The sequence below is a fragment of the Botrytis deweyae genome (assembly GCF_014898535.1).
Source record: "Botrytis deweyae strain B1 chromosome Unknown BDEW_002, whole genome shotgun sequence".
NCBI lineage: Eukaryota > Fungi > Ascomycota > Leotiomycetes > Helotiales > Sclerotiniaceae > Botrytis > Botrytis deweyae.
Window position 1 is genome coordinate 2,125,953 of NW_024066209.1, and position 22,927 is coordinate 2,148,879.

The 22,927-nt window shown below is 43.6% G+C and overlaps 7 protein-coding genes across 7 annotated transcripts; 5 read left to right on the forward strand and 2 right to left on the reverse strand.

The window, feature by feature from the left end:
- Nucleotides 1–1,162: 1,162 nt before the first annotated feature.
- EAE98_001344 (uncharacterized protein) lies at nt 1,163–2,544 on the reverse strand (the record flags this gene model as incomplete). The annotated part of the gene is made up of 8 exons (XM_038948963.1): nt 1,163–1,450; nt 1,503–1,641; nt 1,700–1,787; nt 1,838–1,928; nt 1,981–2,045; nt 2,105–2,125; nt 2,179–2,255; nt 2,306–2,544. 8 exons carry the CDS (start codon nt 2,542–2,544, stop codon nt 1,163–1,165), a joined length of 1,008 nt encoding a protein of 335 aa, XP_038815229.1.
- An 842-nt stretch (nt 2,545–3,386) lies between these two features.
- EAE98_001345 (uncharacterized protein) lies at nt 3,387–4,602 on the forward strand (the record flags this gene model as incomplete). The annotated part of the gene is made up of 2 exons (XM_038948964.1): nt 3,387–3,658; nt 3,762–4,602. The coding sequence occupies 2 exons, from the start codon at nt 3,387–3,389 to the stop codon at nt 4,600–4,602; spliced, it is 1,113 nt and encodes a 370-aa protein (XP_038815230.1).
- A 146-nt stretch (nt 4,603–4,748) lies between these two features.
- Nucleotides 4,749–6,329, reverse strand: EAE98_001346 (uncharacterized protein). The gene is made up of 5 exons (XM_038948965.1): nt 5,812–6,329; nt 5,685–5,752; nt 5,291–5,460; nt 5,107–5,231; nt 4,749–5,063 (listed from the first exon to the last, which is right to left on the reverse strand). The coding sequence occupies exons 1-5, from the start codon at nt 5,949–5,951 to the stop codon at nt 4,877–4,879; spliced, it is 690 nt and encodes a 229-aa protein (XP_038815231.1). The 5' UTR covers nt 5,952–6,329; the 3' UTR covers nt 4,749–4,876.
- A 1,427-nt stretch (nt 6,330–7,756) lies between these two features.
- EAE98_001347 (uncharacterized protein) lies at nt 7,757–9,462 on the forward strand (the record flags this gene model as incomplete). Its single annotated transcript, XM_038948966.1, has 4 exons — nt 7,757–7,838; nt 7,895–7,972; nt 8,035–8,068; nt 8,118–9,462. 4 exons carry the CDS (start codon nt 7,757–7,759, stop codon nt 9,460–9,462), a joined length of 1,539 nt encoding a protein of 512 aa, XP_038815232.1.
- Nucleotides 9,463–10,099: 637 nt separating this feature from the next.
- EAE98_001348 (uncharacterized protein) lies at nt 10,100–13,773 on the forward strand (the record flags this gene model as incomplete). The annotated part of the gene is made up of 5 exons (XM_038948967.1): nt 10,100–10,718; nt 10,772–10,964; nt 11,017–11,217; nt 11,281–13,132; nt 13,185–13,773. Exons 1-5 carry the CDS (start codon nt 10,401–10,403, stop codon nt 13,771–13,773), a joined length of 3,153 nt encoding a protein of 1,050 aa, XP_038815233.1. The 5' UTR covers nt 10,100–10,400.
- A 2,194-nt stretch (nt 13,774–15,967) lies between these two features.
- EAE98_001349 (uncharacterized protein) lies at nt 15,968–18,375 on the forward strand (the record flags this gene model as incomplete). Its single annotated transcript, XM_038948968.1, has 6 exons — nt 15,968–16,272; nt 16,320–16,542; nt 16,591–16,644; nt 16,694–16,951; nt 17,002–17,056; nt 17,135–18,375. 6 exons carry the CDS (start codon nt 15,968–15,970, stop codon nt 18,373–18,375), a joined length of 2,136 nt encoding a protein of 711 aa, XP_038815234.1.
- An 835-nt stretch (nt 18,376–19,210) lies between these two features.
- Nucleotides 19,211–21,266, forward strand: EAE98_001350 (uncharacterized protein; the record flags this gene model as incomplete). The annotated part of the gene is made up of 5 exons (XM_038948969.1): nt 19,211–19,505; nt 19,553–20,196; nt 20,253–20,543; nt 20,572–20,732; nt 20,780–21,266. The coding sequence occupies 5 exons, from the start codon at nt 19,211–19,213 to the stop codon at nt 21,264–21,266; spliced, it is 1,878 nt and encodes a 625-aa protein (XP_038815235.1).
- Nucleotides 21,267–22,927: the final 1,661 nt, after the last annotated feature.

Consider the following 22,927-nt stretch of genomic DNA (forward strand, 5'->3'; position numbering starts at 1 on the left):
ACGTAAATGTTCTACGATTTTCAACTCCATACCTATTAGGATGGTGGCAACGATTTTGAACATCGACCTCTTATACTCTCTGACTGATTCAATGATTTCTATCAAAACAAATACAAACAATGAAAACTTTTACTCTCTTCACAGATTTTAGTCAGATCATTTTCGAACACTCTCATATCAACATCATTTAGAAAAATTTACAGATATGTTAAGATTTTGCCATTCATAGATGTATATTGGAAGTATAAAGCACAGAACACGAAGAAATTCAAACTGCAATTATTGTGAGATTTCTAAGGTGTACTGAGCGCCCCGATATTAGAGCTCTTTAGAAGTGATTGGTTTGGGTTTCCCCTGCATCATATCACCTATGAACTATTCTCTCGACGATGTCTTAGATTGGTAAATCTCCCAGATAGTGTTATGTTAAAATTTTAAAGAATAATCGCTATTCAATCTTGCAATGAAGGTAATTTCCATAGCGGGTTCCAATATCTTCGTCACAATGAAGCGATCATGAGACACCGATGTAACTACAATCTAGGAACTTTTATCGCGATCAATATCATGAAAGTGTTTGATACTTAAGAGCTTTAGGAAATGTCAACTAGAATAATGGTTGATTGTAGCTGAATACATTATTCTTAGCTAGTCAATATGTTGGTTCCTACGTGAAGAGTTGAGGCTCTGGGTTTCACCTCGTGAACTATTTTCTGTATCATAGAACAAACAGGATATGCAATCTCCCCTTCTTCGCTTGTCCTCTTCTATCCTAAACCTTAAAATTCCTTATCATCTCTGAAAAAAATTCTATATCTCTTAAGCTACTCAATCCTCGAAAAAAGTATCTCTCCTCTCTTTCGGTTGAGGAAAGGAGGGGATATTGTACACGCTTAGAACAAAGAAGGGGAATAATTCATCGTGATTGTTTGTGGGAAGGAAGTCAAACTGTGTTTGGCTCTTCATATCAATGTGCGGATACTTCTAGTTCTCTCCTTGTTGAATCTCATCAATTTTCAGGCTTTTGAATCAACACGCGGTCGTCATCACCTTCACTCTAGAGTCCAAAACTTTCATAAGCTCCAATTCCAGACCGAGCTCATGAAATCTTTCGCTGATAACAGAGGACTATCTCTACTATTTTTCAGTCATGATTCTACTATTAATCCCAAGGAGCTTGATTTTCTACCGGCTCATCGAGTTCCTCGTCAAAAATATTAAAACCCAAATGTTTGCTTGGGTCTAAATATCTCACAGGTCCACTCTCAATGGTTGTCGCCAAATCATCAATGATCGCAAAGTGTTCCTCACTTAATGGCGCAATCCTGAGGTTCTCAGAGAGCCGGCTCTCATTAGAAGTCTTTGGAATTACCGAAGTGCCACGCTGGACCGCCCAGGATAAAATGACCTGTGCCGGGGTCATATCAGTTTGATCGGCAATCTGAGCAATCTATTATCGTTAGATCTATGTTATTTTTAGTAGAATCTAATTCAATATTCACCTTTGTATCAAAAAGAGGTCCAGGGATATCGGCATGGGGAGCCACCACTCCAACAGGTTTTCCTCCTAGCGGCTGATGGGCCATGAGATGGATGTGCTCTTTCTTGCAAAACTCAAGCAGCTCATGCTGGGGGAAGTAACTACGCATGAACGTCGTCAGTGCCCGACTGTCGTTGGAAGATGGACTTCAAAACTCACGGATGCGCCTCGACTTGGCTAACCGCGGGACGAATTCTCGCAACCTCCAAGATCCGTTTAGTCTTGAGGATATTGAAATTGGATAACCCTGAAGTTGTCAAATTTCATTCTGATTTACTAGAAAGATCCATATCCTACCGATGGCTTTCGCTTTACCACTATCCACTAGCTTCTCCATTGCTTGCCAAGTTTCTGTGTACTTGCGAGATCGTTCATAATCAATTACTGGCTTAAATTCACTTAGCGGTCATCAACTTTCATGGAAATGCGATAGACTTTACCTTTCCGTTGCCGCTGGGATGTCGGATCGTACCGTTATTTGGGCCTGGAAGGTAGGCATGGGGGACTGAGTATCAATCGTCAGTCCATGGTTCTTATAGTCTAGGGGACCTGATGATTACTGACAATGCATAAGATATAAATCAACTATTGTGACGTTAGTAGCTGAATCAGGTATACTCTCGATATGCATCACTTACCATATTCCAAGCCAAGAGCTTTCAAACTCAAATCTAACGCACGCTCGACGTCTTTAGGCTCATGCCAGGATTGAGCTCTTAACAAAATCAGCAGGCATCGCTTTTGTATCAATTCTTATGGACCTACAATTTAGTGGTGACAAACAACTCATCTCTCGAGATACTGCTTTCTTTAATAGCATCTCCAATAGCCTTTTCATTGCCATAAGCCGTTGCGCCATCGATATGACGATATCCAGCCTGGATCGCCGCCTTCACGATGTTCTTTACTTTTTCATTTCCATCATCGCCTTGAAAGGTTCCTAGGCCAATAGCTGGCAAGGTGCTGCCATTTACCAAACGGAAACCAGTGATAGGAGTTGCCATGATTCAGCCAGCAAGATAAATGATGTGGTTCAAGGTTGTTAGATGTGGTTGATGTTTGGGCAAGGTTCCATCAGCAGGTAGGTATGCTGGGCAATTAATCGATTGATGGACCGAAGACCGAGATCATTTCACAATACGTACATACCACTCTATCTCGAACTTGACGCTTCATTGGCCAATTAATCTCAAGTATTTCGACTTCATTCTTCATTGTCCAATCCAACATCGAGCATTTGAGCTTTCTTGTTCGACCGAATCTTAAGCTACGAGTTCTTATCTTACATTTCTCTTACCTAGGTATATAGGTATCTCTCGTCGTCTTTTGAGATCCACAATTATAACTTATTCAATGAACCGATGAATGTGTATCTACCTAGATGTTGAAAATATATGGATAGTGTACTTCGATTCGATATGATCACCCTCTACAAGTGATACATCGACTGGTGGTCACGAGAATATCTCAAGACCATCAAAGACGACATAAGTCCAACCCGATCAAGACCCGTGATAAATATAAACGGTGAAAAATAACAGGAAAAGTATCACACAAAAATTCGAAGGAGATATCCAACTTTGGAGCTTGAAGTCGCCAAATGACTCCAGGCCCGCTTAGTAATCTAGTCTAATTATTGGCTACATGACAAGGCGCGATTTTTTATTTTATCAATTCTAGCCTCGTGTATCGTCCCCCTCCAAAAATAATTTATTTCCCTCGAGAACAACCTTTCTACAATTGCACCACTCAAACAGCAACATCGATTCCCTACACAATTCCTCAATGTTACGTCAACACCGGTAGCACAATCTTCAGCTTCCAATTCGCACAACCATAATCCATCATGTCTTCACGAGCAGCTACCGCGGCGTCAGCGCCCGATGATAAAATCGCAGCCTTGAAAAAAGTCCTTTATGACGAGTGTTTTGAATCTTTCGAAGATAATCCTACCTTTTTCCAGGAAGATTTGTTCGAACTCAAAGTCCTACCTAATGATGATGTGGCTATGCTGTTGGCCGTCTGTCAGGGCCTCACAAATGATAAATTGTTCAAGGTGGTTCAGGATTCGCAGAGAGGAATTGGATGGAAATTGCGTACTCAAGAGGAAGCTAAGAAGTAGGAATTCCCTTTGCCTTTCACGCCTGATCTTGCAATCAAGCAAAATCAGAAGCGCCAGTTTATGATGTATGTACAATGCTAATTAGTTCCCGAACAATAGTTATCGCAGTCTTTCCTCGGAACAAGAAATTGTCTACGCTCTCATCGACGAAGCCGGTCAAGAAGGAATATGGACCAAAACCATCAAGGCTCGGTCCAATCTTCACGATGCAGTTTTTCGCACGGCGCTCAAGCACCTCGAGACCAAACACCTGATCTCAGAAATGAAATCTGTAGAGGCACGTAATAGGAAAATGTACATCAAATCCAGTCTGCAACCTTCCGATCGAGCCACTGGTGGAGCATGGTATACCGACAATGAACTAGACGAGGAGTTCATCACACAGATCTCGCATATCTTATTTGATCACATCCACAGGAAATCTTTCTATAAATCTAGTTCGGCGAGCTTGAGGAGGCCAAAGAAGGTTATGGGAAAGAAAATGTCTACGGATGAAGCAAAAGCATTGAGAGACAAAACTTTAGGATCCCGAGTCAAGATCGAAGACGTTACTGAGGACGATGCTATAGATGGGGCTAGAAGACACTACGATGCTCTATTACCTATGCCACCCGGCTACCAAGGATATCCAACCCTCAATGAACTCACATCGTTCATTGAGAATTCAGGAGCTACAGCTATGACTTTAACTGCTCAGGACATTCAGCAATTACTGGACATATTGATTTTTGATAATAAGATTGAGAGGGTTCTTGCGGGTCCAGAAGGTGTTTGTTATAGGGCTGTAAGGAAAGGATTTAGGGAGGAACAGGAAGGTGGCCCATTTAGTGCCTTGACGGATGTTCCGTGTGGACACTGTCCGGTTGCCGATCTGTGTGAAGAGGGTGGGCCTGTAGGACCAAGTACTTGCGAATACTTTCAAACATGGTTGAATATTTAGGGCGAAAATGGTTATTTGGGATAGGATTCTATTACATAGCATAGCGACGGCCGGCTTTGGAGTTCAGGAGAGATACCACATATGGGAAGCATCAAAATTCAGACCTCTAATCACATAGGTAGAAATCACATTCAAAAAGACAGAACTGTTTAGTAAAATCCGATGCATTACTTTTCGTCATTCATTCCGCCAGATAGCTAATCATAATGAAGATTACCGAACGATGTCGGGCTCAAAAACCACCTGCCACCGATACACTCGCTAGTAAATGCATTTATAGCTCTCCGGACTTGACAATGGTTGGCTTCTTGTTGTATTGAACCTTTCCACTGCCGGATCCGGTGGCCTCGAGAGCCTTGACAATCTTCAAGGACTCCTCATCGGCGACCTCACCGAAGACGACGTGCTTGCCATCCAACCAGCTGGTAACAACGGTGGTAACGAAGAATTGGGAGCCGTTGCTATGTAGCTGTTAGTTGATTGAACTATTGTGAATGCTCGGACGAGATTTGTAAACTTATGGTGTTTGGTCCAGCGTTGGCCATGGAGAGGAGACCTGGACGGGTGTGCTTTCGCTCGAAGTTCTCATCGGCGAACTTCTCACCGTAGATTGACTTTCCACCGGTACCCTGTATTATTCTTAGCTTCGCGTTTGGTAAAATATTTTGATCGAGTATTTGTAACGTACGTTGCCACGGGTGAAGTCACCTCCTTGAAGCATGAATTGAGGAATGATTCTGTGGAAGGAAGAACCCTGATATCCGAAACCCTTCTCACCAGTGCAGAGAGCACGGAAGTTCTCGGCGGTCTTTGGGACTACATCATCATAAAGGTTGAACTTGATTCTTCCAGATTGCTCTGTGATAAGGAAGGTATATGTCAGCTCCGGAAACCAAGAGGGGAAGTGGAAGGTGGGGCAAAGATGACGACAATCAAAAACAACAAAATGTGTCTTTAGAGCTCAACAAGAGCTCAATTGGCGCAATAACAGATGCGCAGAATCATGTTGTGATGAATGGAGGTTGAGGTTATAATGAAGTTGATACAAAATGGATCGATGAGATGGTGATTGCATCACTTACCTTGGATAGTAGTGGTAGCCTTTCCGGAAGCGTCAAGGACTGGACCCTCCCAGGTAACATCGAAGTAACTATTAATATGTGAGCTTCCATGAAGTTACATTGATGAAGTTTTGATGCAAGAACGTACGTTGAAATGGTCATATTTGATTTAGTTGCGTGAAATTGTCTTGAAGAGATGGAGTTGAAAGAGTTGTTGATGAAGGTGTTGCGAAGGAGGGGCAGCGAAGTGCTTTTCAACGCAGAAGCAGTGCGGGGCACGAATAGCATTTTTAGCGAAGTTGTCAGGAGCTCCCTAATTGGTTGGATTAGTTTTCTGGTGGGGCAGGGTAAAAAAGGTGAATATGAGGCGTTGCGTGGGAATGTGTGTGAGGGACGTAAGGCAAGGGAAGGGAGGTAAGGTGGTAGGTAGCAGTCGCCGTAGCACGAATGATCGCAATTGGAGCAAGTGAGAGAGTGAGGGTGAGCGTACTAATACCACCAAAGCAAATCAAGAAAAGCAGGTGAATTGTTGCGGGATATTCTTCGGGTTGTGCGTGGTGAATGGAAAGGATTGGTTGGAATGAATGGAAGGGAAAGAGAAGGAAACGATCGGAAGGAGGGGGAAAAGAAAACAAGTAATGCAGGTGGGGTAGGGTGAGCTCAGCAGAGGTACTAGGTAGGTAGGGATATGAGTTTACTATTATTGATGATTTTACTCAGACTGGTAGTCGATACATATCTAGCTATTACATCCGATGTATATATACGATATTAAACACCCAGTAGGTACTAGGTAGATACATAGATGTATATCAACAGAGATAGGCGATTTTAAGACGACTAGTCATTCAAGAAGTTGGTCTTCAAAACAAGAACGTCTTTCTGATTTCTTTCTACGATACACCTCTACTTCTTCATTCTAAACCTACCTCTCTAACTACAGTCATCCTTTCCAAAGGGTAATCATTGAGGTTAATCTTGGTCCCCGTTAAAGTATCGCCAGGTACATATTAAATGTCCCGGGACGTATAACAACCTAGACGAAAGAGTCGCCTCTCATAGCCACTTTTCAGATGCATCATATCATCATCAAATCCATATTCATCGGCGTTTTGCAGCTGCTGGAAATATAGGGTCTAGATGATCCAAACTTGCTCGGTCGACTAGTATTGGGGTCAATTTGGAATGTACCATTGCGGAAAATCCAATCAGGAGACGCCGCGCATTTAGTTGAGAGTGACATGACGCCTTCATCTATTCTTTTCTCGGCTGGAGGGGAGGCAAAAACCGCAGCACACAAGAGGCGGGAAGCGGGTTACTTTGCAAACTCAATGACCCAATGCCCCAATCATTCAAAAGCGTGCAATGGAATACGAAAGATGGGCTTGACCTGCAGGTCTCACAGACTCTCACTCCTGCAAGTTTGCTCGGGGTATCTCAGCGACGTACCTTATTTGGTTTGGTGAAGGATGCTTGTTTTTATACCGAAGAAAACACGGTCAGATGCAATTGATCGGAGGAGGGGGAGGGGTGGGGGAGGAAACAGAAGATTGGCGAATACTACACCGATTGTACCACGTCGTCGCAGTCTATGGATGATTTCCTCGAGTAGAACGTAACCTCTGAAGATATCTTCAACTTCTTATTTTTCCCTTGTAGCGAATTTCCCCCGACTGATGAAATAAGAGCAAGGGTCCTTCACCGCCTCCTTACGTACTTCTGCCATGATTCTTCGGCATCAGTACAATCATTACTTTCGTAGAGCCATTAGACAATCAGGTCTTGAAATAGAGATGGAAGTGTTGAAAACATCAAGTAAATGATAGAGGTAGATAGATGCTATCCAAACTGCCCGTCACACAGCCAAAAGATCGTTTATCAGATTTTTGTTAGAAGATGTTTCTATCAACTTGGACATGTATCACGTGACCAAATATCCCTTCCAAGGTTAGTGTCAACTTAGCTTACGATCGGCCGCCGTTCTAGGACACATGGGACTTCTGCATCTCCATACAGTATCCAGATAATTTCCCCCGCGTCTATAACTCCATATCATCAATTAATTCCATTAATTCGATTAAACGACTCCAGCCATGGATCTTGCCAGTTTGAAGGAGGCCGCGTCCAATTTGACGTTGTACGATTTGAAGGCGGGTGTGCGCAAAGTACAAAATGGTAAGGGCTCAGTGTAGACAGCTGGCTGAGTCGACCATCTACTAACAATCATGTAGCCGTGATGAATTATACTGAGATGGAGGCCAAAGTGAGAGAGGCTACCAACAATGAGCCCTGGGGTGCAAGTTCTTCATGTTAGTCGCAAGATCTGTTCATCTCGAATGCCGAAACTGTCAATCCTAATATCGTATTACAGTAATGCAGGAGATCGCCAATGGCACATATAACTAGTAAGTCAATTCGATCCAAAAGCAACTTCGCACACTAATCCAGCTCTAGCCAACTACTCAATGAGATTATGCCTATGATTTACAAGAGATTTACAGAGAAAGCTGCCGAGGAATGGAGACAAATATACAAAGGATTACAGTTACTTGAGTTCTTAATCAAAAATGGCTCGGAGCGGGTCATTGATGATGCGCGATCACATTTGACACTTCTCAAGATGTTGCGCCAATTTCACTTCATCGATCAGAATGGCAAAGATCAAGGTGTAAATGTTAGAAACAGAGCGAAGGAGTTGGCTGAATTACTCAGTGATGTCGATCGGATTCGGGCGGAACGAAAGAAAGCACGAGCTACTCGAAACAAATATACTGGAGTTGAAGGTGGAGCAGGATTAGGTGGTGGAATGTCCAGCTCCAGTAGATACGGAGGATTCGGGAGTGAGGAACAAGGTGGTTATGGCGGATATAGTGGAGGTGTATATGGAGATGGTGGTGGATTTGGCGGCCAGACTAGTGATTTCCAAGATTCCGGGAATCAAGGTGATTTTGGTGGCAGTAGTAGCCGCAGAGACAAGTTTGAGGAATATGATGAATATGACGAGGGTGCGGCTCCTTCATCGTCACGAAGACAGGCCGAAAGCTCTTCAGCATCATCCAATCGCAAAAGAGCTGGAACCGAGCGATCGACGAAGAAGGTTGAGCCTCCAAAGAAGAAGGAACCAGAAGTCGACTTATTCTCGTTCGATGATCCAATACCGGTATCTACACCGGCAGTTGCGCCTGCAGCATCGAATGCTTTGGCCGATGATGATGACTTCGATGATTTCCAGTCTGCGACACCCGCACAACCAGTCGCGCCGGCGGCATTCTCCCCAGTCTTACAGCGTTCCGCCACTACGACTAGTAATACACAATATGCCGCACCTCAACCAGTCTCGGCACCAAAAGCTGCAAATTTGAGTGATCTAGTTGGGTTCTCTTCAATTTCACCAGCAACAAGTACCAACAATACCCCAGCCAATTATTCTGCATTTTCTCCGCCTGCAATGGCCCAACAGCCACGCCCAGTTCAGACAGGTTACCAAAGTACACAACCGAATTACTTTACATCCGTTCAAGCCCCCAACACACAAACAAATCCTATGTCGGCAACATCCTCTGCCAAATCACCTGCAGCTGCCAAGTCGTCTGGAGGAGATGCTTTTGGATCCTTATGGTCTAGTGCCAGTGCTGGTATCAAGAAGGCTAGCACTCCCACAACTTCAGGTCCAGCTTTAGGACAACTGGCTAAGGAGAAAGCAAGTGCTGGTATTTGGGGTGCTCCATCAGCAGGATCAGCCCCTCCACAAACTTCACAACAAAAACTGGGAGGGGGATTAGATGATTTATTGGGTTGAAGAATTTTTCATGTGTAAGGATGAGGCTATTTCTGCGGAGGAGCACATATGGTTAGTAGGTATGCGGACGGGCGTTAGTAGATACGATAATTAGGCGCAAAAAATTTAAATCAGATTTCCATTCATTGTTCTTTGGCCTTGGCGAGATGCATTACTGTTCAAACTAGAATTCTGTCACGCCATGATTCCGGTTTGTTATACAAGTGTACTCGACTATGGTTAAGTCAAATGAAAACTTTAGACTAAAGTCTCACTCAGATTCTGGGTTGCTCTTAACACAACATATAAATGTGGAATTAAGATATAGCGGTTAATTAACCTTAATAATATTCCTACTTGTCATCGGGAGATTGATTTTCTAGCTGAAGTTGAAGGAGGATCAGAATGCCTGTTTGTACCTTTGCTCGTGTTCAAGCTTACGGGAGATAATGGGAGGCTAACTTTGGACCCCAACTCCGGAAGTGGATGTCAAGGATCCTTTCGCAATCTTTATTGATCCTGCCAATTCGAGAATCTGTCATCCAGTGGACATTCTTTTTTGGCTTTGTAATTTGCTCCAGGACAATATCAAGCAAATGTTTCGAGAAGAAACTGTTTTACCTTGCAACTAATTCGTATCTTCACTGTCGGAATATAGCGACGCGCTTATCGATATACCCACCCTCTCTAATTACCTGCCCCTCGTTGGTCTATCTTACCTGCTTTTACTCGGCAGTGGTAGAAACAAAAGAAATCTGATCGATATTTGGCCTCCAACGAACAAGAATACAGGCTTGGACGCATTCACCTGTAAAACTTGGAGCAGTGCGCATATAGTTTGATCACGTTACTTACCCATTGCACGTTGGCTTTACAAGGTGTGATATATAACCTTGTACAATATAATCCATACACTACAACCATTTTTCTCGTTCTTGGAATTCACCTTTTACTCGACAATGCAAGAAGAGAGGGTGGGAATGTATCTCGAGAATGAACCAAAGCTTATGCCAGTCGGCACACTACTGCAAAATTATATTGATAAGCTACAATCAGCAGGCAATTATTCCTTGGGTGCGAATGTCGAAGATCTCATGAAAGAAATCGAATTGCTTGAAACCTATTATCCATCGAATAATGACTCAAAATGCTTCAGTCAAAGAATCTCCCCTTTAATAGACTTCCTTACCATGTGTGGACCGGCTGTTGATATGATGATTCAATGTTATCCTGCTCCGTCTGCGTTAGTGTGGAGTGCAACGAAAGCTTTATTAGAGGTAAGCATGTATACATTTCGATTTACCGGGAATCAGTGCTAAATATCAATTAGATTGGACGCACCTCGATTCGTTACTTTCAATTGGTTTCGAGGATCGTATTGAAAATAACCGATATCGTGGACATCTCTATCCATTATGAAGTCATCTTTGGGAGCGAGCCCCGAGTATCCAGTGCTCTTGCGGATGTGTATTTCGAGATCCTTGTTTTCTTAATAACTGTTCGCTCAGCATTATCCAGAGAGAGTAGGTTGCCTTACATCTATAGCCCGCAAAGATGTCGACTGACCAGTCTAAGCATTTAAGCTTGAACGCGCAGTTCTAAAATCTCTCGACGCGGAGTTCACTAACCACGTTCAACGGCTTTCCAAAGCCACCCAAACATTATCTCAGGAAGCCATGCTTGCATATGCACAGTATACGGAATTTTACGCCGTGAAGCAGCCCCAGATCAGCGAAAATGGCGTCGTGGAAATCTCGTTTCCTCCAGAGAACCAGGGTCGGTAGAGTCCACTTGATGATTCATGACAACTACCGAGATTAATGCTGATGAATAATCCAGATGCAGATATTAGAGCACAAGTAATGACTTGGTTATATCCAGGCGAATACTACGAGAGTTTACATCAAGCTTGCGCTAAAAGATCGGCAAATACGGGTCAATGGTTACTTACTGACGCAAGCTTTCAAAATTGGCTTAACGGACTGTCGGACCCGATACTATGGTGTTATGGTTCTCCAGGATGCGGGAAAACGATTCTCAGTGCCACTGTAATCCAGTGTTTACAGGATTATTATGGGTCCACTCCCACGGTATACTTTCACTGCAGCTCAACGGACAGATTAAAACAATCTCAGGAATCCATATATATCAGCCTTTTGGGTCAAATTACAGCACAAGCAAACGTTGTTCCACAAGCACTGATATCTGCATATCTCTTTGCCGAAAGATATGGACGATGCCGCATTTCCTTTGCCGACAGGATTCCGGAATTACTTACAGAAGTCCTTCATGAATTACCAGCACTGAACATTATCATAGATGGAGTTGACGAATGTGAATCCGAAGACATGTCAGGTATGTTGCGCTTGTTGAACAGCATTTCTAGAGATCGCAACTCTATTCGTCTATTGTTCTTTTCACGGGATATTTTACCAGTACGAAAAGAATTGGGCTTGCTGCCTTCTATCCACATCAATGCGAATTCTGTACAGCCAGATATCGACCAGTATTTGAGAGAGGCCATTGAAACCCTTCCTTGTACGGAATCTCACTTGAAACAGTATGTCTATAATGTATTGTCCCAGAAAGCAGCGGGCATGTTTTTGTTCGCACGACTAGGAATGGAAACACTGCAAGCAACATTCAGTACCCAGGATATGCTAGCTTCTCTGGATAGGCTTCCAACAGGGCTCTACAATGTATACGGGCAAATTTTGGAACGTTTGGCATCAAAACCAATTGTGCACCAATCCTTAGCACGTCGAATATTCAATTGGGTATGTAGAACTTCAAGACCTCTCAATTGGCTTGAATTACAGTGTGCATTATCCTGGGACGAGGAAAGGATGATATTCGATGGGAACATTGCACCTTCTAAGGACTCGGTACTGGAAGCTTGTTGTCCTTTGGTTGAGTACAGAACTGAATCCGACACATTTCATCTTGGCCATTTATCAGTCTATGAGTATCTTCATGACCAATCAAACTTTATCCTACTATCACCTCAAGCAACTGGGTTTCTTCTTGAAGAGAAATACTCGCACTTTGGACTTGCACAAGCAACATTGACGTACCTAAGCAAATCGGGGATTGCCGAGTCAATCAATCTCAATTCACAACAATATCCCCTAGCAAAATATGCCACCGAAAATTGGTGCTACCATTTGTCACTCTCTGTATACGACTCAAAGCTGCATCGACAATACGAAAAGTTTGTTGCATCCGAAACAAGACGATCGGCTTGGATCACTAGATCATTACTATCAGAAGATTTACCCTTTCCCATGCATCGAATAGCAAAACTTCAAAGACTAGTCCAAACTTGGACAAATCAATCTGGTACCCTTGGAAAACAAAGTGCAGAGGATTTGATGGATATTCAAAAGGCTTTGTTTAGGTTAGACGATTTCATACAATCACAACGTCGAGGAGGACCGGGTAATATTAACATCATCTCCAATTTCGAAAGATCAATGATTATCCGAGATTTGGCGAGACTGTATACGATGAGTGGGCAAATAGATATGGGGGTTCGGGTGTTTGAAGAGGAAATCACAAAGACTGGCGGTACGAATTCAGGAAAAGCGTCAAAGACATGGCTATTGAATAGCCTTGGGATTCTCTACGATCAGCAAGGACGTTTTCGTCTCGCGGAAGCTATCCAGCGTCAAGCTCTAGCCGTTCAGCTTCGGTATATACTCTACCCCTCTCACCAAACATACAAAAACTAACTTCCTCCCCAGTTTCCTCCCCCACGACCACCTCGACATAATAATCACCATCAACGAACTCGGCCGCGTCTGCCGCCACCTCCACAAGCATTCCGAAGCCGAATCTCTGCATCTCCGCGCCTTGCGCACTCTCGAGCCCCTCTTCCCCCCAACCGACCACCACATAATCTGGACCCAAAACGCCCTCGCCCGCTGCTACCGCTCTCCACAGCGCACGCCCTGTCTCCCCAACGACGCGCTCGCCCTGCACACGCGCGCCTACACTTCCATGGTGCGCACCCTCGGGCCGCTGCATCCCCACGCCATCTGGACCCTCTCCGACACGGCGCGCTGTCTCGCGCAGCTGGGCAGAATCGACGAGGCGTTTGAGACGCGTCAGAGAGTTCTCGATCAGAGAATTCAGGTCCATGGGAAAATGCATGCGGATACGCTGTGGGCGATGAATTCGCTCGCGCTGTGTCTCGAAGCGAGAGGAGAGCTGCATGAGGCGCTTACTTGGCATACTCAGGCGTATGAGGGACAGGTGAAACTTTTGGGGGAGCAGCATGGACATGCGAAATGGAGCTTGCAGGCCTTGGTTCGCATGGGGTTTTTGTGTTAAGGGGTGGGTGGATTGGGATTTTTGGGTAGGGGATCGGGGGATTCTTGGGGTTCTTTTTCTTTTCTTTTTCTTTTTTTCTTTTTTTTCTTCTCTTGTTACTTTTACTTCATTTCTTTCTTTCTCCTCCACAGGGTATCTTAGTTGTATAGATCGGTAGGTTACAGGATCCGAAAGTGCACGTTTACGACAGGTTTAACTATAAATTACGACCCCTACTTCCGATAAACTACCAGTTCTTCTTCTCTTATATCGCATTATTTACTTGGATATCTGATTACGATGGAGTTATAGCCCGTTATTAATGGTTAGGAAGTAGGAAATCTTTCCTTTTTTATATCTAAAAAAAGTCTTTAAAATACTTCTACTTTGTTCATTACTTGATTACTACTCTACACGAATCATCATTTTCCTAGTTGAAATTCACGTGCTTTTCTTGTGTTATTGATTTTTTATATCACGAGTATCTGGGCACTCCTTTTCATTTATTCTAATCTAATCCGTTCCAATCCGTTCCATTCCATCCAAATCTAATCCAATTCCAAATCCAAACCCATAACATCATATCATATCACACGCAAATCCCCATTCTCACAACCCCATCCAAACCCCCAAAATAAGCGCCTACCACCTCACCCCTACCTACCACACCCTACCACACCCCTATCACAGTCCTTCGTATTCCCGCTTACTGTACCGCAGTATCCACCCATACCTAGGTACTCAGGGGTCTCCACAATCTCGCCCCCAAATATAGCACGGGCGTATAATTATACAATATCAATCTTACATACATCGCGAACTCCGATTGTGTGCGCCTTTTATGCTCGGTGTGTGTTGATGTGGGATTATCTTGTTATATGTTTGTCGGTACGTATGTGTATATGTGTGATTAGGTGATTAGGTGATTAGAGATGAGGTGTTTGCTGAGGTGTTTGCTGAGTGTATGCGTATGAATATGTGGATTTATGTACCTATGTATGCTTTGATTTGGATACGCGGTGGAGATGTGATGTAATACTTGCTGTGTAGGTAAGGAAGGGTATCTTGAGACTTGGGTGTAGGTACATAGGTACCTAGCTTGTGATCGACGAGCTTGGACAACTGCTCGTAAAAGAATATTACTAGATGGGGCGTTAAGCGGCTGTTGGGGAGTAGTTTCTTTGGATGGTGGGTGGAAGAGTTACTAGTTAGTATCTTGGAGTGGTGTATGATTTTGCAAGGTTAGTTTATATCTAATTTCGATACTCGTAGTGTAGTCTCTGCACATGGGAATCGAAAATAGGACAAGGCTAGTACGCAACGCGAACACGAGTCTGTGAATTCCCCACGGACCGGAATAGTAGCTACTAGTTAGGTTAGTGTAGAGGAAGCCTCGGGGTTTCTGGAACAGTCTGGTTTTGAAACTTAATGCTTCATACTCGTCACATTTGATTACCGGGGTTTGCGGTGACCTCATAGGGAAAGAACGAGAGAGTTCTCAGATATGCGATGGGCGCTATCTGATTGGATGAGACCATTTACTTGTTTGAGAAAGAATCTCCAAACGTTGTTATGGCATTTCCAGCCCTATGAATTAATCCACGCGTGGTTAATTGCCGAGGATGAAGGAGTGTTAAATTAAATGAATAATTCCATATCATTCATATATTTGTTATCGGGAATCGCCGATAATAAGGCTGTGAAAATAATCTGTAAGTGACTCTTCGACGTACAGACAATGTGGTGACATCTGAGTCTTGGGATAGAAAACGTTACAAAGTAGTATCGGGAATATCCAGTGTAAGCATTGTGAGTCCTAGATCACCCGCGATGGTAAACTTGGCTTGCCATGTTTCATCTTGAGAAGATGGTGCAAATTAAGCGCGAATGTATTCATCTAATGTGGAAGTTTATTGATCCCTCGATGTGGTATCTTATCAGCTTGATCCTTGCCAAGTACCACGTGGGATTATTGGTGAGAGTGTTAATTTCGGCCGAATGTGGAAATTTTTCGAGTTTTGTGACGACCTGCTGACATCGGAAGGATCCCGATGGGAAGGGTACTTTCTGTTTTTGGTATTTCAGCTACAGGGGCCCAGTAGTAGGCCAAAACAATTCCAGTAATTGCAAGTTGGCCCTTCGAAACAATTTGATTCAACTGAAGTCAACATCATCGCTCTTCTGTATGTCAATTTCCTGGAGTTTCTCTTGAAAGATGGGTCGTACAGGCTACCGAGTGGAAGGACTACCCCATGATACAACACTCAAAAATGTTCGTAATTATTTACAATTCGATCCCGCGGTGGGCATGCAACTGGTTGCTAGATCTGTCGCACCACTTATCGATGGTCAGCCGAACGAATTAAAAGTCGCTACTGTAGACTTCATACCACCGCCGGGTTGGAATCCATCGGTGCCATTGCCGGTTCTGAAAGGCCACGGCGGGGATAGAGTTGTCGTTGACCAAACATTCTATGGATTCACTCCTTTGAATGAGCCACAAGAGCCAGTAGCCCTCGAGTAAGCTTCCCCACTTCCACACTTATTCTTGCTAAAAGATGGTATAGCATCATTGCTGTCACGGGACTAGCTGGTAATGCCTTCGGTTCATGGGCGTCAGAACCAACGCATATGTGGTTGCGAGACAAACTGGCGGTGGACTTCCCCAATGCAAGGGTGATGAGTTACGGGTTTGACTCTCACTTGAAAGGTAGTCATTCAGAGGCTGTTATTTCCGTATTCAGTTCTCGTTTTCGTAGCGATGTAGAAGAGATACGCAGACATGCACCAGTAAGTCGGGTATTTATGCTTTGGCGAGACAGCTATTTACTTTAGCAGGATAGACCTCTGGTATTTGTCGGGCATAGTTTAGGAGGCTTGGTGATTAAAAAGGTATGCAACTATCTGTGTCGTATAGTGTCCTTTCTCACGATTTACCCAGGCAATGTTAGGGCGATGGAAAGTAATGCCTTCGATTCCTTTGATGATATTCATGGGAACGCCTCATCGAGGATTAGATACGGAGGCTCTACTTGAACTCGTTAAGCATGATGCGACAGCACCCTTAATTCGACAAATATCCTTTCGGTCTCATGAACTCAACGAACTGAACTCTGATTTTTGTCACTTTTTATCCACGGCACCCGATATCGCGATACTATCAGTCTATGAGACGATTCGAACCAAAACTCTAGTTGAGGTTAGTAAAAATCTCCTGCACAGGAAACTAATGGCTCACTCATGCATTAGATGTCAGATGGAACATGGGCCAGACAAGGGCTCGAAAAGATGATGGTACCTCCAGGTAAGCATACCTCGCAGCATTTCACAATATCCTCAATACTCTATTCCATGTGTTTCGAAGCCGCTAATAGAAATATAGACTCGGCGGTACTTGGTGTTGGTACGAGGGAGGTAGAAGTGCCGTGCATCACAGATCACTCCAGGCTTGCGAAGTTTCCCGCTACAAGCCAGGGCACTGCATATCCCCAAGTTCAAGGAGCAATCATGAAATCCATACGAACAACACCTTTGGGACATGAGGAACTAATAGACGCAGTACGGATGCAAGCCTTGAAAAGAGTGGAGTCACTCGCCAAATCAGGGGATTTCAATCTGAACCGATTCGCTCAAAATGGCGATACTGCTTTAGTGCTTGCTGCTAAGTGGGGCTCCAAGTCTGCTATAAAGTGTTTGTTAGCATACGGGGCCAAACCGAACCAACGTGATGAAGCGGGGTGTACGCCTCTATTTGCGGCTGCCGGTCAATATGAAGCATCGCTCGATGTGGTCAAGTTACTAGTTGAGAATGGTGCAGACGTCAATTTGGTCTCAGGTGATCTAAAATGCACACCATTGCATGGGGCTGCTCAAGTGCCCTCGAATTCCCAAATTGTTCAATTCTTGTTAAGCCATGGTGCAGCGACGGAGGTTCAGAATGCACATGGGTTGACACCACTTTATATCGCCTCGCGTCAGAATTGTGTCTTCTCGGTGAAATTGTTGCTGCAGTATGATGCAGTTGTTGATTCTTGCAATTGGGACGTCAAAGATAGGAAATATGGAGAAACACCGTTGATAGCAGCAGTTTATTTCGATAAAGGAATCGCTCACAACACACATGTGATAGAACTACTGGTTCAGGCTGGCGCTGATATCGACATTCGAGCCGGCGATTCGAAACATACAGCTTTGATGATCGCTTGCCTAAAGGGCTATGATCGGGGAGTAAAGTGCTTGCTAGAACAGGGTGCTGATGAAGGCATACGAGACGTCAATGGCAACAATGCTTTGATGTACGCTGCAAGAGTAGGGAACGTACATACAATCATGGCACTGGCAGAATATGGCCGCTCCAGCATTGATACGCAGTCTGCACAGAGACGGGTTTTAGATTGGGCCATCTATTACGGAAAGGTGGAAGTGGTGAAATATCTCACAGCGTTGGATCCTGGCTATCAGCCAATAAGTTTTGCCGAGAGATTTGCAAGTAGCGTAGATGATCAGACAAGAGAGGAAATTGAGATGTATCTACCGAAACATGGCAACCATGGTATGACCGTCAAAGGGTTGACATTTTGGGATCGAGTCAAGTGGAAAAAGAAACCAAAGCAGATAGACTAGATATTATTTGTCAATACGAAGCATCGCTGAAAGATGCATAATTATGTGACATTTTCAATTGCAGCTTCAGCTGTATGCTACATAACTGCCATGCTGGTCCAGACTGAGACTGAGATACAGAGTTTTTTGATATGAAGTTGACATCATGTGTTAGTGTGAAGTTCCAGATGAGCCGTGCATTTTCTTCATGAGTATCACGTGATCATATGCTGCGCTTCTGAATCGTTTGGTCTCCCGTATTTCACGGTTGTTTATCTCGATCCTCATTTGGGGGCTGATGTATAAATATAATATAGTTCCACTTTCGTGAACACAACCCCCTGACACTATTCTAAGAAAGATGAGGTAGCCGCAATCCTTCTACCATCAAATGCAACCGCCGAATCCTTTGCCATGCAGGAACAGCATGTGTTCGTGTCTTCGATACGAATGCTTGTGACTTTGCTGCAAGTTCATTGGACAAGCATGTGGTATCTGTTATTTTCTCTACCTCTTTTGCTATATCCTGGTGTGCCGGTTTTGAAAGTTCTTGGCTGGCAATCTTAAGAAAGTCTAGGTCTCTTTATCTAGCAAGATGCGACTGTCAGCCCTCCGCCACTCTCCATTTGGTGTATGAATCTTTGCTCATATTATAGAAGTCTATACCCGGGACATGGTCTCTTTGTGAAACCCTTCTCCATCCAGCTTCTCGACATGACTTTTTTCTCTTCTTGACTGATGAATCTTTTACTTGTTCACACGCCTCCTAATTTTTGATGACTTCGGCATATTGCGCACCTCGATACCTCCGTGCTAGTGACTCGAGAATACGTGTTTAAAGGCTACCAAAGAGTCGATGAGGATAGAGGGTAATCTGAAATTTTTGCGATATTTACGGCGCGCTGTCACGGAGTTTCTGGTACATAATAATGATAAGATGCAAAGGAGGGGTGGGATGAAGGCTCTCGAGATGTTGCGCCGGGCGCAAAACGACATTCCATCAGGGCTAGATCCCGTCAAAAATATGTGCCAAAGATGGTATCATTCGTCGGTATTGAAAAACGAAATTTTGTACATTTATGGGGGCTATGAGACTTTTGTTGAATCTAACAATCATGGTGGCATAACCGGGAGTATCACTATGGGTACAAGTAAGTTAACATTCTTTAATTCGAGGCTCAGCTAATAATAGTGATAGACAATTATATGATCGGTGTTGAAATGAACGAATCCTGGAATTGGACAAAGGCTTCCGCCAGTCTGCCACTGGTATCGGAGCAGGTCTATCTCTCCGATGCCGAATCATCAAATGCGTTCTCATCTGTAGTTCTCAACGGTGCTCTTTTTTCTGGAATCCCTGGTACCAATGAAATATATTTATATGGCGGAACCGAGCAAAGCAAGAATACGAGCTTCTATGGCTACACCGGCCCTACATCACCAAATCAGACCCTTCTGTCTTATAATGTAGCTCAAAATCAATGGTCCTCGATTAACGTAGACTCTACGATACCCGAGAAACCTAGTTTCGGGGCGAGCGCTGACGTTCCAGATCAAAGTCTTGGGTTTTACTTTAATGGCGAGATCAATAACGGGTCAAGCACAGAAACGACCTCAATTCCTGCGGGAAGTTCTGTGCCCCTGGAGGGTATGGTTATGTTAAATATGACGGACAATACGACAAGGAATATCTCTACTGCAGCCATCGACGCAAATTCGAGAACAGGGGGGCTTTTACAATACATACCTGGAATAGGAGAGAATGACAAAGGCATACTAATCCAGTTTGGTGGTATGTATCGTCAAGCTGGTGAATTGTCAGATGAACTAGGAGGCACTCTGGTAGGTTGAAACAAGCCCTTAGTAGCATCGAAAGTCTTTCTAACCAGTCTCACTAGGCTCCAATGGATCAAATCAATATTTTCGATATCAACAGTGCATATAATGGAGGGAACGGGTCTTGGTTTACTCAACAAGCCTCGGGAAATATTCCCCCAAGAAGGATGGATTCATGTACCGTTGTCGCCACTGCTCCTGACAATTCCAGTTACAATATATACCTTTATGGTGGACAAGACGGAGGTTCTGTATCTTACGATGATGTATTCGTGCTCTCATTACCTTCGTTCACGTGGATAAAAGTTTATGAGTCTGTACCAGGCAGTCCACGTTTTGGACACACCTGCCATGTAGTTGGAAATAGACAGATGTTGACAGTTGGTGGGGCTCAAAAGAAGTATTCATCTTATTGTGATTGGGAAAGCTCGGGAGTGGCTATTTACGATATGTACACGTTATCATGGACATCAACGTTCTATCATGACGCCAACAGATACATTGTCCCGGGTAACATTACTGATGTTATTGGTGGAAAGCAAGTATTCTTCAACTCTTCAAATCATATTCATCACTAACCAATAAACAGTTCCAGTGGCTTTGCACAACTTACTCGCCCTTCTGGGGACTTTACAAATGCGAAAGTTGCCTCAATTTTCAATCAAGCTCTACTGACCACAAACACCAACACCTCCAACACTACCAATACTACTGGCAGTACCACGACTAGCTCATCTGCTACAGCTTCGACGGCAAGTAGCAACGTAAGCCATGGTGCAAGTACCGGCGTGATAGCCGGCGCTACCATCGGAGTCGTAGTTGCCGTTCTTATCATTTCTTCTCTGGTATGGGTATGGCGCAGATCATCTGCGGCTGATCGCATCAAAAATCAAGAAGGGTCGAGGACTGATTCGCGCCAGTCTCTCATTGTGGAAGATGGAAAAGCCCTTAATCGGCTCCGAGCAAATGTAATGAGTATGGCTTACGATCCTAGCAATCCTTGTCGTGTGCCTGGAATAGAGGCACCAAAGGAACAGACCCGTGAGAAATTAGGGTCTGAACTTTCTCTTAATTGAAAGATTCGTTCAATGTAAATATTTAGGTAGTTTAATTTTGGTGTGCATATACCACAGATATCTAATCTTACTGCTTTCCCGCAGTTTTTCTCATGAATACCTCGTGAGCGTTGTATGTCTTACGAGCAAAGAAGGAAATTTGTTGGCCACCTGTGGAGTAGTCAATGTACAAAAGGTGACGTCTCAATCAGGTTTTCCGTTGATGTTTGGTAATCGCCCCATCACCTTCACAGTACGCATCTCCTAGATTCTGGATATAAGATATCTTTTTGGCAACTATAATTAGGAGACGACTAGTTTATGTCTAATAAATAGGGATTACCTTCAAAAATAAAGCGAGCCATATTAAAGAAGATCAGTCACGTTGCATATCTTGCGTTAGATCATTGAAGATCCAGCATGTCCCCGAAATCTGAGAAGTGATGGCTCACCCGGTGTTCTAGGGTGGTTTAGCTATGGTATCGTAAACTTCTTATGTTAAGCAGATGGATGAATTCATTTCTTCTCATGCTTACTATTGAGCATGAGTATGTCTATCTGATTATACATTTTCCCATGGAAGATGGCCCGGATTTTTGATTCGTGGCTTTAGCGAGAATCAAAAGGGTTTGGCGATGAGATCAGATGGCAAAATCAAATTTTGTCGTAAGAAAGAAAGATTCACAATTAATATATAGCAATCATTGCATCACTTGAAAAGTTCATAATAGTTTGTACTATCACGCAGTCAGCTTTGTGTGTTTTTTCCGCTGGTTTAAATCATGCGGAAGATAATGAAGTTAAACACGCTTGAGGAAGACCTCGGGAATTGATATATAAATATAGATATAGATTATCTTACGCGTTTTATGTGACTAAATTCTCCCATTTCTAGATTGGTTAATCTCTATGTCGTTTTCATGTCTTGCGCTACGTCGCTATTCATTAATTCTGTCGCGCAGGCCTCTTCTCTTTTCAGCAAATCTCGATAAAATTGGCCATTCATTCTAGCCCAAAAACGTGTTAAATCAGTGGAATACAACAACATACGTTGCTACAAGCTAACTATAACATTCGAGGACTCAATAGGTTTGCAAAAGTATTTGGGGTTCTCAAGACCAAAAGACATGCCTATCGACAATCCTACATTTTCTCTGCTACAATGTTGTTGAACTAGACACATCCATGGCCATGGATGACAACACACTGAGAAACTCATCCGGCGATAAGCAATATCATTTCTTTTCGCTCTTTAAGCTCGCGCTAATCTGGGGGGCACTCCATAATTAGCGGTATCGTAGCGAATTTGCCATACAGAGCTTCATTGCTAGGATTCGGAATACAATCAGAAACTTGACAAACCCTTATTGATTCAACCTTACAAGTGGTATGTGCAAACGTTTGCAGAAACACAATTACCCAGAGCTCATCGATACGGTTATTATGAAATTCCAGATGTTTAACCGCGTGTTTTACACTGACAATTGTCAGCGTAGTCATGTGGGCCGGATTCATGATAATCGTGCAGCTAGCGAGTATGGTAATGTCGGTAGGCAGTATAACACTTGCAGCTAATCCAGCCTCGGTCATGTGCACTTGACTAACAATCTATCAAGGGGGTCTATAAGATGTTATAAAAGATACCAAGACCTAATATTCAGAATCATTCTAATTCAAAACAC

Coding starts and splice junctions, on each gene's coding strand:
- EAE98_001346 (XM_038948965.1), bottom strand. CDS start 5,951: ATGCTATTCGTGCCCCGCACTGCTTCTGCGTTGAAAAGCACTTCGCTG. Junction 5,753..5,811: donor TCAAATATGACCATTTCAAC/GTACGTTCTTGC, acceptor ACATATTAATAG/TTACTTCGATGTTACCTGGG. Junction 5,461..5,684: donor GGCTACCACTACTATCCAAG/GTAAGTGATGCA, acceptor TCCTTATCACAG/AGCAATCTGGAAGAATCAAG.